The sequence below is a fragment of the Pongo pygmaeus genome, chromosome 1 (assembly GCF_028885625.2).
Source record: "Pongo pygmaeus isolate AG05252 chromosome 1, NHGRI_mPonPyg2-v2.0_pri, whole genome shotgun sequence".
NCBI classification, from domain to species: domain Eukaryota; kingdom Metazoa; phylum Chordata; class Mammalia; order Primates; family Hominidae; genus Pongo; species Pongo pygmaeus.
In genome coordinates, this window is record NC_072373.2 from 179,092,603 (window position 1) to 179,108,677 (window position 16,075).

The following is a 16,075-nucleotide window of genomic DNA, read 5'->3' on the forward strand; positions in this document are numbered from 1 at the left end:
AATTAGCTGGACATGGTGGTGCATGCCTGTAATCCCAGCTACTCGGGAGGCTGAGACAGGAGAATCGCTTGAACCCGGGAGGCGGAGGTTGTGGTGAGCCAAGATTGCGCCATAGCACCCAGCCTGGGCAACAAGAGCGAAACTCCGTCTCAAAAAAAAAAAAAAAAAGATTAGGTTTACATTACATCTTACTTAGTATACCCAATACTTTAATATGATGTATAGCAAAATCAGCTTTTTTTTTTTTTTTTCTTGCTTCTTAGCTTTTCTATACATTAAGGGTTAGGAAACTACCAGTGAGATTAAGTTAAAAATGATTTATCGTGTGAGGGTCTCAGTAAAGTTGAAGTGGTAAATGTTTTACATTACATTAGATCAAAAAGGCTAGCCCTCTCCTGTTTTTAAATCTTCTAATCTACTATAAGCATTTCTACTTTTTTTAGTGAGATATATATATATATCACATCTAAAATATATATATGTGTGTATATATATATGTGTGTATATATATGTGTGTGTGTGTGTGTGTGTATATATATATATATATATATATTTGTTGTTTTTTTTTTTTTAGATGGAATCTCACTTTGTCACCCAGGCTGGAGTTCAGGGGTGCAGTTTCGGCTCACTGCAACCTCTGCCTCCTGGGTTCAAGTGATTCTTGTGCCTCAGCCTCCCAAGTAGCTGGGATTACAGGCACCACCACCATGCCCAGCTAATTTTTGTATTTTTAGTTGAGAGCGAGTTTTGCCATGTTGGCCAAGCTAGTCTCGAACTCCTGACCTCAGGTGATCGACTTGCCTCGGCCTCCAAAGTGCTGGGATTACAGGCATGAGCCACCGCATCTAGCCTAGTGACATTTTTAACATTTAGTTTTATAGACTTTCTATCTATAGATTGAATTAATTTTTTAAATTAAACTATAGCTTAATAACTGGTTAATATTAAACATGTTTTCAGGGGGAAAAAAAAGAATTAACAAGTAACCAGACTATTTCCAGAGTCCTTCAGGTGTCCTTTTGTAAAAACTATTTTTCCTTCTTTTTATTTGCTTTACTCATTTATTTATTCATTTGTTCATCGATCTTTTAAATGGCAGTATCCCTCTGAAGAAGATATGATCGAATGGGCCAAGAGGGAAAGTGAGAGAGAGGAAGAGCAGAGGCTTGCCCGACTAAATCAGCAAGAACAAGAAGACTTAGAACTGGCTATTGCACTCAGCAAATCTGAGATATCAGAAGCATGAAGAATTCTCTTGTTCTTTGGCAACAATATAGTACTCTTCTTCCTGAATACTGAAACTATTTACAATGTGTATCAAAACTACCTGTGAGCATGGGAATACAAAAGGTTTGAGATTCCTGTAAATGTGACAAAATTTTAGGATTTTTTTTTTTTTCTTCATTACAGATTCGTCTTTTTTTTTTTTTTTTTCTTATAAAAACTGTAACCCAGTCAGACAAATTCACCTTCACTTAGGCCCCTGTTCTGGTATACATTTACTGTGAGCTTTTGCCTGCCTGTGCTATTTTACTTGTAAAGCTAGAGCACCCAAGCTTCTGCCTTCTGGAATATAGAAAAATAGTTTCACCCTGCACTACCCTGTTCTGTAGTTATTCTGATGATAGCCAGTGAGATTCTTAAAGTTTGCAGTATTCTCCCCTGATCGGAATGGTTGAGTGAGGATAAGGGAAAGAATATCTTATTTCTTTTATGATTGGTGCAAATTGGCTAAAGTGCATTTTTAAATTTCCTCTACTTAATTTGTTTTTTAGAGACAAGGAAAAATATTTTGCACAGATTTACTCCACTATGGAAAAGGAACGCTTTAGGTTGAACCATTATAGCTTCAGATTCGATCTTTTCCTAACTAAAAATATTAAAGCCTCATGTGTGAAATAAATTTTTAAAAAGATTTATCTGGATTTAGAGAATTTTAGATCAACAGATACCTCTCAGTGTGTTTGCTAATTAATAAAAATCAGCTTCTTACAAATAAAGTTTGTAAGAAAATGTTCATTTTAAGTGCTAGATAGTGGAGAAAATTTATCACCTAAAATCTACCCATCAGTATAAGGCAAGCAAAAGTCTTAACATGGCAGCCATTCTGCCTTTGCCGTGGCCCTGTCCTGTTTAGTTCTTAGGGGGTTAATTTTTGTACTTCTGCAGAAGAAACTTCAGCAAGCTAGAACTGGAAGGTACTTTAATTTTTCATATATATTTGTTTTTTTTAATGAAGGCTCATTTACTTGAAATGTAAAAACTTTCACTGAATACAAATAGAAAAAGTGATGTGTTTTATATCATATTGCTTTTTGTCCATCTTTGTGGTTTAGTTTATTTACTCACTTCATGTTTTTCACCTATAAAATTGTCAAGCTAGCAAAAAAACTCTTGTTTTTTTAATTGGGAGGGAAGAGACCTGCCAGATTATCAAACCTCTTCATGTTAAAAGGCCATCTCCTGTAAAACTGACCTAGTGGACAAGCTGAATTTGAAATAGTATGTGAAGTAAGCTGTAACTTGTCATTTTAATTTTGTTTAACACGGTTACTGACTTAGATGATGTATTGAATACCAAGATAAAGAAAAATGCACCTAAAATCTAATTAGAATTCTCTGGGTCACCAAGTCAAGGTGGTATTGGTCTGTGTTAATCTGAGTAAGTTATTGCCTAGCCTATAAATAAATTCCAAAATATCCAATTCATTTCTTCTTGAAATGGTGCTTGTTTTCTTTTCTTTCCATTACACAATTAGACTCCTACAGTTTAAAACAAACTTTAAACCACTATCTTGCACTGCTATCTTTTTTCTACCTTTGTAAATAGAAACATTTCTGCGTAAAAGTCATACATATGAAGCAAGGGCTGAATCATAATCACAAGGCTTAATTTTGATAAATGAATCCAGTGACCTAAGGATTTTCTGCAAAATTTGACTGGGAGTTGTGATAGGTGGTATTTTTGTTTATTTTCTTCCTCTTACTCCTTAGGATAAAGGTAAGTTGACTTGAACAACTTTCTTTTGCACTGGGAAAATGAGCAAATGTTTGAAATGCTTCAAAAAATTTTTTAATTAAAATAACTTAAATATTAAATATCTATAACTTATAAACACCAACTTTCAATGTAATAAGTGTATCCTAATCTTATGTATGTTTAACTGGATTATATAGATTTTTATCTTTTGTTAAAATGTGTATACCCCGTGGACCAACATAATATTAAAGTATGTATATATTATATAAATATATATGTATATGTGCTCGCTTGTGTAGGATGAATGTCTTAGAGTCGTTTGTGGTATTTTATGTTGTTGACTCTGGCTCCAGGGCCTGTGCTTGAAAAGGACAGATAAGTATTGCCCAGAGCTAAGTGGCACTACTTACAAAGTTTTAAATGTCTTCTACATACTGATTCATGTTTATTTGAGCTCTCTTTATAGAATTTTCTCTTAAAGTTTCAAACCTCTAAGTTGTAGCCTGTAATTATGAGAACAGTAAACTTTAAGTAATAATAAAAAATCCTATCCATATATCCAGTTTGCAGTGGAGTTTTGCATGGTTCTCTGATTATGTCCATGCTGTGTCCAAGGAGGAGTAGGTACATACAATCAGCACAGATTAATATATGTAAAGGGTTTGGGACAGCACCTGGTATAGAATAAATAATAAATGTAAACTATTATTTTTGGTTATCATGTTGTGCTTTTATGAAAGAAATGAAATGTATATGCATAAAGACTGCCTAAAACATAAGAATTTGTAGGCAGGACACAGTGGCTCGCGCCTGTAATCCCAGCACTTTGGGAGGCCGAGGTGGGCAGATCACCTGAGGTCAGAAGTTCAAGAACAACCTGGCAAACATGGTGAAACCCCATCTCTACTAAAAATACGAAAAAATTAGCTAGTATAGTGGCTCGCTTCTGTAGTCCCAGCTACTCGGGAGGCTGAAACAGGAGAATTGCTTGAACTGAGGAGGCAGAGGTTGCAGTGAGCCGAGATCACACCACTGGACTCCAGCCTGGGTGACAGAGTGAGACTCCGTCTCAAAAAGAAAAAAGAATTTGTCACTGGGCACAGTGGCTCATGCCTGTAATCCCAGCACTTTGGGAGGCTGAGGTGGGAGGATCCCTTGAGCCCAGGAGTTTGAGACCAGCCTGGGGCAACATGGTGAGACCCTGTCTCTACAAAAAAAATACAAAAATTAGTCAGGTGTGGTGGTGTGTGTCTGTAGTCCCAGCTACTGGGGGCTGAGGTGGGAGGATCGGTTGAGGCCAGTGAGGCTGCAAGAAGCTGGGATTGCACCGCTGTGCTACAACCTAGGCAACAGGGCAAGACCCTGTCTCAAAAAAAAAAAAAAAAAAAAAAAAAAAATTGTGCTTGTAATCCCAGCACTTTGGGAGTTCAAGGTGGGTGGATCTCCTGAGGTCAGGAGTTCAAGACCAACCTGGCCAACATGGTGAAACCCCTGCCTAATAAAAAATACAAAAATTAGCCGGGCATGGTGGCAGGTGCCTGTATTCCCAGCTACTTGGGAGGCTGAGGCAGGAGAATTGCTTGAGCTTGGGAGGCAGAAGTTGCAGTGAGCCGAGACTATGCCACTACACCCCAGCCTGGGCAACAGAGCAAGACTCTGTATCAAAAAAAAAAAAAAACTGTGACATGGACTTTTGGAAGGCACTGTGTTCTAATAAACTCTTACAGTACTGGGACTGAATCTCTTTCTGCCATTTTTGAGGATGTAATGTAAAGATGATTTTGGGAAAGTTATTTCGCCTCCCTGAACCTAATTTTCCTCATCTAATGTACATCATAGTACTTAACTCACAGGATTGTTGTAAAGGATTTAGCTTTGATAGCTTTTTATTCTTTATTTTAAATAAGCAAATTCAACCACAGTATTACTAATAGTGAAAAGAGCTGTTGGTTGTTGAATGTACATTATATATGAAGCACTCTACTAGGCATTTTATGTGTGTTTTCTTGTTTCTTGTTTAATCTTCACAATACCTCTAAGTAGTAGATATTGTTGTTAGCCCCGTTTTAGAAATGGAGAAACTGAGGCTCAAAAACCTTAAAATAATGTGCTTCAAATCATCCAGCTGATGAGAAGATGAGCCAGGAACTGAACCCTGGTCTGTCTAATCCTAAGTGTGATACTTTTTTCAGTTTACCATGCTTTGTCTTATTTTGTGTGAAAAAAAAATTTACTTATAGGAAATGGTAGGAACAGGACATCATAAATAATAATAAATAACATTTATTAAGCTCCAGGCATGATCCTAAATGCTTTACTATTAGTTTATTTAATCCTCACAATAGTAACCATGAAAGGTATAGGTACTGATATCTTCTCCATTTTACAGAAGAGGAACCCAAACTAGGCCACAGTTATGCAGCTAGTAAGTGGTAGAGCTGGAATTTGAACCTAGGAGATGGGCTCCAGAGTTTTAACCACTACTCTGTATTCCTGTTAATGATGAGTAGTCAGAGGAGCAGTGTCACAAATGAAATAATCCATGTAATCGCTGTCCTTGAGGATTAATGGAATAAACCTATATTATACATGGCATCTTATGAAACATTTTCCCATTCATTCTTGTGTTTAACTCGTATGAAGGTTTAGAACAGTTTCTGACACATGAAAGCACTTATGATTATTAGTGTTATCATAAGTGATAAGTATATGGGGGGAGTAGCCAGCCTTGCTTTTAGTTTTTCTTTTTTTGTAGAGACAGAGTCACATTCTGTTGCCCAGGCTAGAGTGCAGTGGCACAGTCATAGCTCACTGTAACTATGAACTCCTAAGCTCAAGGGATCCTCCCGCCTCAGCCACCCAAGTAGCTAGGACTATAAGTGCATGCCACTGGACCTAGTTATTTATTTATTTAGTAGAAATAGAGGTCTCGCTGTGTTGCCCAGGCTGGCTTTGAACTCAAGTGATCCTCCCTCCTCAACCACCCAAAGTGCTGGGATTATAGGCTCAGCCCAACCTTGTTTTAAATACAAGATTTAAAACCAGAAGGCTAGAAAAAATGAAAAGTAATTTATCAGTACTGACAAGGCTCTGGCGAGAGTACATAAAAAGGGAGGCAAAGTAAGTTTTGAAGAGTTTGAAGTAGCTCAGTGTGACTCGAGTGTAGGTTTGTGGGCAAAAGACTGAGGTGTTTGTGTTTATAAGAAATATTTCATTGGTGGTGATTTGGGGAATTGCCTTAGAAGAAAATCAGGTAAGGCAGGGAGAGCAGGTGGAAGATTGTTGTAGTCGTGCAGGTGAGATGGTAAGAACTAAAAATGTGGTTGTGACTGGGGACTGAGAGAAGGGGACCAATTTGAGAAAGATTTAGGAGAATTAACAGGCCTTGAGGTCTGATTAGATGTAGGTGGTAAGGGAAAAGGAGTACACAAAATTTAGCAAGCAATAGGATCACCTGGAGGGCGTGTCAAACTACAGATTGCTGTACTCTAGCCCCAGAATTTCTGATTCAGTAGGTTGTAGAGTTGGACCCCCAAATTTACATTTCTAACAGGTTCCCAGGTGATGGTGATGTTGACTCAGGGGCCTCACTTTGAGAACCACTAGAGTAGATGATAACTTCTAAGTCTCTTTTGTTTGCAAGTTTTATTAAATCCATTCATTTACTCTGCAGTGCTGTTGCAGAGTACCTTGTCATTCTATACTTGACCTGTGGATTCTGCTTCTTGGTAACATCTAATCTTTCTTATGGATAGACACTTTTTGAAAATAATAATTGCAGGCTGGGCATGGTGGCTCACGCCTGTAATCCCAGGACTTTGGGAGGCTGAGGTGGGCAGATCACTTGAGGTCAGGAGTTTGAGACCAGCCTGGCCAACATGGTGAAACCCCGGCTCTACTAAAAATATAAAAATTAGCTGGGCATGGTGGTGCATGCCTGTAGTCCCAGCTACACTTGGGAGGCTGAGGCAGGAGAATCACTTGAACCCTGGAGATGGAGGCTGCAGTGAGCCAAGACCACGCCACTGCACTCCAAACCTGGGTGACAGTGAGACTCTCTCTCCAAAAATAAAAATAATAATTGCAAGTTAGCACTTATATAGCACTTAGTGCCCAGTACTATTTAAAGTACTTTTATATACTGATTCATTTAACCTCCATAACATGCTTTTAAGTTAGGTACTGTTATTCCCAGTTTACAGATGAGAAGTCTGAGAAGTACAAAGAGGTTAAATAACTTGTCCAAGATCACTGAGCTAAAAAGCACCAGAGCTAGGATTCAAACCCAGGCCCAGGCAGTCGGCTGAGCATGGTGGCTCACGCCTGTAATTCTAGCACTTTGGGAGGCCAAGGCGGGTGGATCACCTGAGGTCAGGAGTTCCAGACCAGCCTGGCCAACATGGCGAAACTCCGTCTCTACTAAAAATACAAAAAAAAATTAACTGGGCGTGGTGGCGAGCACCTGTAATCCCAGCTACTTGGGAGGCTGAGGCAGGAGAATCGCTTGAACCAGGTGTGGGGGGTGGGTGGGGTGGAGGTTGCAGTGAGCCAAGATCACACCACTTCACTCCAGCCTGGGCAAAAGAGCAAAACTCCCTCTCAAAAACCCCAAAAAACCCAGGCATTATGACTCGAAAATCCGTGTTCAATTACTCTGTTGTGCTGGGAAAAAAAAAAAAAATACATTAAGATACTTTTTTTCTTCTATGCATGGATCTATGATGTACCTTTTACTTCCAGAAAGGTCTCTATTGTCTTAGTTTTGAAAATGGACAGTGGGAAAGTCATTATTCTATTGACCTTTGCTAAGATCTGTTGTGTGCTGGGCCAGGGACAGAGAAGACTCATATGAGGGCCTTGCCATTAGTGGTATAGTAGGAAAGATAGGCATCTATTTACGTAATTTCACAGCATTGCATACTGAGGATACTGTAGGAGTGCTGGGATGCCCAGAGCAGGGAGAGAATAGTTCTAGCTGAGAGGATTGGGGAAGTCTTCCCAGAGGAGGTGTCCCCAGAAGATAGTATTCTGTTCCTTACTAGCATTACTAAAAAACATACATGGTGACTGTTGGAATTTTTTGTTAAAAGCACAGCTCTCACAAGGCCGCGTCATTTGATGTTAGGGCTGTGTTCACTGGAAAAGGCCAGCAGTCTCCTTGGAGGCCTCATTTAAGTAGCATTCATTACTTGAGTGAATTAAGCCTGGTCCAAGGTCTGACCTTCAAGTTTAGAAACCTGATTTTCATCAATAAAACAGAGACAGATCTCTATTAAGAAATTTCACAGGGACTGATAGAAAGACCAGAATGTCACTTTCCAGTAAAAATAAAGTTGTCACAGGGCTTGGAGTGCCCACACTTGGTTGAACATGACTCCTCCCTTGCTGGTGGTTGGATACCTCCTTCCTCTGAGGCACCACTTGATCTTTGCAGCCAGGGATGCTTGGGCCCCTCTCATGGACACATTTTTCAGATTAATATCTTTAATCAGGTTAGAGTCTGGTTTGGCTGGTCGGGTAACTATAATGCCTCTTTGGGGTGACTTTGCATATCTTTGCTTTGATCCATTATATGTAAATTTTTCAGTATGTTAATGAGCATCGTTTTAAAAATCATTAAATAGAATTCATTATTGAATATGTACTGGGTCACAAGATAAAATGTTTGAAAGCCATTTATTTTTTAAAATCTCTCCAAAGGAATGTAAGTCCTAATGTTATTTATCCAGGTGAATGATATAAAAGATTATCTCATGGGAGGGGGGGAATCTACAGAAAGACCCCACCCATTTTTCCTTCCCCACTGCACTAAGTGTATAGAATGTGTGCAGCTGCCTGAGACCTCAGGGCTTAGTTACAGCCTCTCCTTTCTGTTTCCTCTGGAGTCAGAACTTGAAAGGATTGAGTTAGTTTGTGGGAAGGAAAATAAATGGGAAAAAGCTGACACTTACTGGGGAACTTCTCTGAGCCTGGCACTAAGGTTCTTAATATATGTATAATTTATTCCTCATGACACTTAAATAGAAAATATGAGGTATAGAGAGATGGAAGCGATTTGGCCAAGAAACCCCAACCTAGGAAAGGTTCACAGCTGGACAAGCCAGGTTCCAGCCCAGGTGCCTCAGCTGTGAGACTTACTCTTCTACCACACTGGACTGCCTTTTGCTCTCTACAGCTACTTATGCTCTAAGGACTGCCCTTAAGAGCAGGTGCAAGACTCAGCAACCTAGGCCCTCATCGAGCACAGTGGAGACCCCACACCCCTCCAAGGCTCTATAAGACACACAGGAGAGACTGAACTGAACTACTTGCTCAGCCTATGGGCCTTTAAATGATGATTGGACTCGTCAGGACTGAGACAACCCTGATTTGTTCTCCTCCAGATTGTGGGCCTCTACATGAGTTAAAGATCCTTCTAGGCACTGTGACATATAGAGACCTGGATGGGGTAGAGGCTGTACTTAATTGAATCAAAACTCTGGACCTAGAATGCATAGAAGCAGGTTAGGAACCCTCCACCCTTGCTCCCTTGTAGCATGCTGCCTTAACCACACACAAGCAAAAGAAAACACTGATGCATCTCAGCTTCCTGAGCAGGTTCCTGGCCTTGTAGAGGGAATCCAGACCTTGGAGTTTTGTAAACATGGGCCTAACTTCTGGTCTTACCATTTCCTAGCTGTGTGTTTTTGGGTAAATCTGTTAACCTCTGTGGTCCTCAGGGATAACAGTTCCCTTACAGGGTTGTTGCCAGGATTAAAAATGATAGATACAGGTTGGGTGTGGTGGCTCACGCCTGTAATCCCAGAATTTTGGGAGGCCCAGGCAGGAGGATTGCTTGATTCCAGGAGTTCCAGACCAGTCTCGACAACATAGCAACACTCTGTCTCTACCAAAAAAAAAATAAAAATAAAAATTAGCCAGGCGTGGTGGCATGCACCTGAAGTCCTAGCTACTCAGGAGACTGAGGTGGGAGGATCACTTGAAGCCAGGAGTTCAAGGCTGCAGTGAGCTGTGATCACACCACTGCACTCCAGACTGGGCAACAGAGCGAGACACTCTGAAAAAAAAGATGGTGGATACAAAGTCATGGTTTCTGTTACATGGCAGATACACACTAAAAGTTGCCATGCCCATGTTTAAAAAGACAGAAGAGGTAACAATACATTTTCGGAAAATGTGAATCTGAATAAAGGGGATAAACTTCAGTTATCTTGAAAGTTCATTTATATAGAACACTTCATTGCCCTCTGATTCTGGACAAAACTATCACTACAGGAGGTGCAGGTAACACTATGTGTCCAGCACTATTCTGTTTTGCTTGCATTAACTTAATCCTTACAACAGCCCTTGTAATAGGTACTGTTATCCTCATTTTCCTGATAAGAAAACGACACAGAGGTTGAGTGACTTGCCTGGTTGTGCAGATACCTAGTGGTGGGGCCAAGATTTTAACCTAAGCAGTGTGGCTCCAGTGGAAGGGAGGACGGGAAGAATAAAACCTATTCTACCTTGGGTTTATTACATGATTCAAAATAAGCTTGAAAAAGTGGCTTGTAAATGCTTTGTGCGTCTAATAGCTTGCGTGGCAGGAAAACTAGGGCTGGGGTTAAGATACACATTCTCAAGTCGGGCTGTGTGTGTTGAGTCCTAGCTCTGCCACTTAACTAGTTTGTGTGATCTTGAGCAAATTAATTCCTACCTGCCTCACTTTTTCAACTATAAAATTGGGATTGTAAAAGAACATACATGTTAGGATTATTTTGAGGATTAAGTGAGTTGGCACATGTGAAGAGTTTAAAATAGTGCCCAAGTAACATAATTCTAAACAGATGAGGAAGAAGAATAAGAAACAAGCCTGGAAGTTTAAGAACCCCGGGATTGAATCCCAGCTCCTGATTTGATCTTAGGAACATTTCTAAACTTCTGACCCAAATATTCTTAAAACAGTTGTCTAGATTAGAGGTAGATATGTAAAGGCTCTCTGCATAGTGCCTGCCACTGGGTAGAAGCTTGATAGGTATTAGCTCCTTCTTTATTTACTCACCATTGAGTACCTACTATGTATAGCAATAGTGCTGGGTTCTGTAGAAGACACATGAGATACTATGTGTATCTTCACAGAGAAATCTGAAATACCATTGTAAATAACTTATACAAGGATTTTTAAATATGTAATGCTAAATGCTGTGAGAGAGACAGATTAAAATGTATCCTCTGAAAACCGAGAGACCACTCTGATGGGGAGATCCTGGATGGCTTCCTGGAGGAAGTGGTTGGTGCTGGCTGTGGGCTGACAGGCCCGGTGAGATTAATCCTCTTAGTAAACTGGGCTCTGGGCCCATAGAAGGTCAGGCTTCTGAGGTCCTGTGGCTCTTCTTGCCTGTGAACCCAGGAGAAAGTTGGCTAAGTGCCCAGTGCTGGCCAAGCTGGACAAGGCTCTGGACTAAGGGGTTTGGGTCCCTGGGCATACTGTAACTGGATTTTCCAGATTTAGAAGCTCTAGCTTTGTGATCAGATAAGCAGTATTCCCGGGCCCTTGTTGATCTGCAAAGACCATGATATGAGTGAAAGAGTGAAAGGTCATATGTTCTCTGCTGCCTACCAGGGAAGAGTGAGAGAAATTGCCCAGATGGTCCTTAGAGCCTCTGCCCTCTGGGCAGCTTTGCCCAGGGCCTCCCACTCCGTGCTCAGCCCACCCATGGTCCATAGGCAGGATGGGAGGAAAGCACCGGATTGGGCAGAGAAGCCTGGGTGTAAGACCTGACTTCACAACTTGGTTTCAGGAAAGGTCGTTCATCCCTCTGAACCTGTTTTATCAACTGTAAAATGGGGATGAGTGAGTATGTAACAAGATGCAGATAAATAAGAATTGGTGTAAACTGCCTGGCTCAGGGCTTGACACATGAGAGAACACCTGACATGTGAAAACCAGTCACCACTTATTGGACACAAAATTTGTATTGCACAAGTACCTAGGATACAGACCCAGCCCAAAAGGAAACAAAAATGGCCCTTAGCCACCCTGCCCCTGACCTGTGTTCAACCCCCACCTTCTCTGATGAGCTAAGTCTCCAGGGGTCCCTGAATCCATTCTTCACACTGGAGCTGGAGCAGGCCTTCTCAAATGCCTCCTCACGGTGCTCCCCTGATCCTTGTCCTTAGTTGGGCCCCCCATAAAAGCTGCTGGACGGCACACCAGGGGATCCCCTTGCTCCAGAGCTGATTCTGCTTGGTGGTGGTAATTTAAAATAAAAACCAAAAATGTACGCGGCCTAAGATGAAATGTGGGGCTTCAAAGAAAGTTTACGCTGGAGATGGGGCTGTGGCTCATTCTCCTCTGTCCCCCGACCTGCCACGGGGGACTGGACTCAGAAGTCGGTGAAGTGGGTCACTCCAGGGCCTGGCCTGGCCTGCAGCCTCCACCCTCAGGCCCAGACAGCTGCTCTCCACTTCCCTGCCCATCAGCCCCCTGCTGCTGGCGCTCTGTGCCCAGCATTTGACTCAGTCCCGAGCTTCTGACCCCATTCAGGTGAGGCCCTAGCAAATCTGGCTCTGTATGTAGGCAGGAGGGAACAGGGTTGGTGGTGCTGCTGTGTCCCGCAGGGACCCTGGTAAGGCCATCGTGTGGCCCGTCAGTTTGGAGGCTGGGCTCTGGACCGAGTGGGAGACCGGCCGCTGGCCCCCTTGTGACCTTGGACAAAGCCTGGAGCTCCGTTTCTCCCGGTGCCCAATGAGGGGTTTCGGAGTGTTCGGGGTCCTTTCTGGTCCCGGGTGGGAGTGGGCTTGCCCAGGGACCTCAGGCACACCTAAGCCCTTCCACTTTGGGGCAGGGAGGCGCAGGTCCAGGGCGGGGAGGAGCCACGGGTCCCGCCCTGCCCGCCCGGTCCAGGTGCTGCCACTGTAGCCGCCACGGCCGCCGCCGCCGCCGCCGCCGCGAGGGGCCGCCCGCGGCCCCGTCCGAGCCCGGCCCGCGCCCATGGCCTTTCTGACCACCTGGAAGGAGGCGGCCTCCCGGAAAAGCGACCGCAGGTACCGGGCAGGGGTGGGGACTCGGCGGAAGGCGCGGACGGGACCAAGGGGCCGCCGGAGGACCCAGCCGACGTCGGCGAAACAGCTGAGGGGCACAGCTGGGGAAAGGGTGTGTGGCTGCTGGGCGTGGGGGTCGGCCGGAGGCCCGGGAGGGGCAGCGCCGCGCGCCCGCTGCTCTCTGTCCTCGCCCCCAGCAGGGCGGCAACTGGGGAGGGTAGACGCGGTCCCACCTGAGCGCCGCTCAGTGTCGCGAGACGCGGGCCACCTGCGAAGGCAGCTCGGTGAGCAGGACCTCAGGTGGAGCTGGCGGTCAGGTTTGGGCAGCGGCGTCCGCGCTCAACCCTCCATCCTCTCACCCGGTTCTCTTCAGGTCTGCATGAGCCAAGTATGGGCACGCTGTGTGCCCGGACAGATGAAGCCAGGGCGCTGTGTCCCTGAGGGGTTGTCCACATCCGAGGAGCAGGTGGGGGAAGTCCTGGGTTCCAGTCCCAGTCCAGGGTGAATTATGTGCACCCCAGCTCCTCCAAGGCGAGCCCTCCAGGGTGTGTCAGCCACCTCCCTAGCTGACCCTACCTCCGGGATAAGTTAGTGCACCCCAGTTGTGTTCCTGTGAGAGGGGACGACAGCCCTGACCTCTCTTCTGAGGTTTAGCCCTCCCCGCATATTTACATCTTTAAAGTTCACCCTGCTGTGCCAGGGAGAGGGCAATCCAACTGTCCTCCCAACACCTCCATCTGACTGTCCTATGAACACCTCAAACTTGGCAAGCCCCAAACTTGTTCCTCCTCTGGTGTCCCCCTGTCAGTGAATGGTCATCCACCCAGCCTGGGAGTCATCCCTGCCACCTCCCTACCTTACTCCCACCCCCGTCTACAAGTCCTGTTGATTTTACCTCCCAACGTCTCTCAAAGCTGTTTATTCTCATTGGACTATTGCATCAGGCCCCCTTCCCCAGCTCCTCCTGTCTCTCCGTTTCCACACATCCTTTCTAAAGCACAAACCGGACCAAGCCATTTTCTACTTTAAAACCCTTCCATGGGCTAGGTGTGGTGGCTCATGCCTGTAATCCCAGCGGGAGGATCGCTTGAGCCCAGGAGTTTGACAGCAGCCTGGGCCACATAGCAAGACCCTATCTCTATATAAATAAAGGAAAAAACATTAAAGAAAATAAAACCCTTCCATGGCTCTCCACCACCCTTTGGTGACTCTTATTCAGCCTTTCAGCACACATTGTTGAGCACTTGTGTGCTGGGCCAGCACTGTACTAGGCACTGCATGTATGGTGTTACTTCAGACATACAGGTCCTGCTCTTGGCGACCAGGTTCTAGTAAGAGAGACATAAACAAGTAGACAAACAAGTAAACATCAGAAATAGATGCTGGGCGAGGCATACAATAAGGCAATGTTATGCCCAGTAAAATTGGCAGTGCTGAAGCATTGCAGGCAGGATAGCTCACATCAAAGCCTGAGCTGTGTCTGAGAAGAAAGGAGGGAGAGTGATGGAAGATCACTGAGACCCAGGAAGTAGGCTGGCCAGAACAAACAGGACCAGGAATTTAGGTTTCACTGTGTGTTGGGAAGCCACTGGAGGGCTTTAGCAGGGCATTTACTTATTTAAAGCTGACCATGCTGTCTTACGGAGGAAGGATTTTTGTGGACAGACCATTTCAATGCTGGATCACTGTCACCTCCTCCTTTCCTGTTTCTCCACTACTTGTGGAAAGGGGACAGGGCTCATTTGTCCCCATGTTCCCAGAGCACAGCACATAATGGGGCTCAGAGTGCATTTCAGTTTTGATGAGGACATGGGATGATTTCTGAGGAGCATGAGATCCCTTGGCCACATGGCTTTCTTGCCTTCCAGGACCTGCCCTGCCTGGGAGAATCCAGTTGTGCATCGTCCTGTGGGCACCAGGGAGCCTTCGGGGTCTCCCATGTGTGTATGCTACGCACCTCTCAGTGTGCAGGGAGAGCAGAAGGGAGGCTGGCGTGGTGGTCCAGGAGAGAGATTCTGGGGTATGGGTTAGGAGAATGGAGGGAATGGGAGATAGACGCTAAGAAGGAAGAAATGAGAAGCAGTGAATGGACAGGCTGAGGAGAAGGTGTAGGGGTGGCCTCTGGTCAAGCAGAGGCCTCTGCATCCCCCAGTGGGCCTGTGTGAGGAAGTGCATTGTGAACCTGCACATATGCGCCTTTGCGCTTCAGCTGGAACTTGCTGGGCACAAATACCCAGAGAATTCTTTACTCCCAGTTGCCCACACAAGGTCTCACACCCGAGGCTCAAACCTGGGTCTCCATTCTCCCAGCTCAGGACCTGTGACCTCTCCACCCTCACCCCTTGCCCACCACACCACCCTGTGTCCCACAGCATAGCCAAGGGCAAAGAGCTTGGCAGGGGGGATGGGGATGTGGAGGGGTGCTCAACCCCTGCTCTGCTGCTTACTTACTGGCTCTTTGACATTGATTCATTGTTTGATCTGTGTGAGCCTCAGTTTCCTCAGCTGTAAAATAATAGCTACTCTCTGAGCTGTGGAAAGATCTGTTGAAGTCATTTGTAAAGGACCTAATAGTCACTGGGGGCATATTCGGTGTTCACTTCTTTCTCGGTACTGTTATGAGGTAATCTTCCTTCCAGGGTATTTGCATTGAGCAGAGGGGATTCTGAAAGGCTTGAGAGTCAATGGTGGGATTCCAGGCACCAGGATTGGGTAGCTGGGAACTGCTGGGAAAAGGAAAGGGGACTGTTCCTAACGCCCATGCATCTTACAATGGGGACCGCCCCCTACTCAGCCTACAAATCAGGCCCTTCTTAGCCATACCATAGCCCCCACTCGTGGTAGGAGACAGCACCAAAAATAGAAGGGGATGCGCAGATGGGCAGATTGCTTTGGAGAGAGTAATTGAGTGGCAGATCTGCTGTGGGAGGGAGGGGCCTCCTCAGGAATGGAGAGGCCCAGCCAAGGAGGCTGGAGGCCTGCTAGGACTGCTGTAGTCAGAATTCCTGCTCTTGGTTTGAGCCTCAGCTGGAGGAGCTCTCAGATGCTTCTAGGTTGGGAGTTTCTAAT

The 16,075-nt window shown here is 44.6% G+C and overlaps 2 protein-coding genes across 21 annotated transcripts in view; both read left to right on the forward strand.

The window, feature by feature from the left end:
• The window catches only part of EPS15 (epidermal growth factor receptor pathway substrate 15), a 161,899-nt gene extending 159,190 nt beyond the window's left edge, over window positions 1-2,709 (forward strand). For all 19 annotated transcript variants that reach the window (XM_054488244.1, XM_054488256.1, XM_054488226.1 and 16 more), the window contains one exon: window positions 1,100-2,709. In XM_054488244.1, the coding sequence (XP_054344219.1) occupies window positions 1,100-1,246 (147 nt within the window). In that variant the 3' untranslated portion in view covers window positions 1,247-2,709. The remainder of the gene's footprint in view (window positions 1-1,099) is intronic.
• A 10,168-nt stretch (window positions 2,710-12,877) lies between these two features.
• Window positions 12,878-16,075, forward strand: part of TTC39A (tetratricopeptide repeat domain 39A) — a 57,742-nt gene continuing 54,544 nt past the window's right edge. The window contains exon 1 of one of the 2 annotated variants that reach the window (XM_054488395.1): window positions 12,878-13,009. In XM_054488395.1, coding sequence (XP_054344370.1) covers window positions 12,957-13,009 — 53 coding nt within the window. In that variant the 5' untranslated portion in view covers window positions 12,878-12,956. The remainder of the gene's footprint in view (window positions 13,010-16,075) is intronic. The other variant, XM_054488347.1, reaches the window with a different exon arrangement.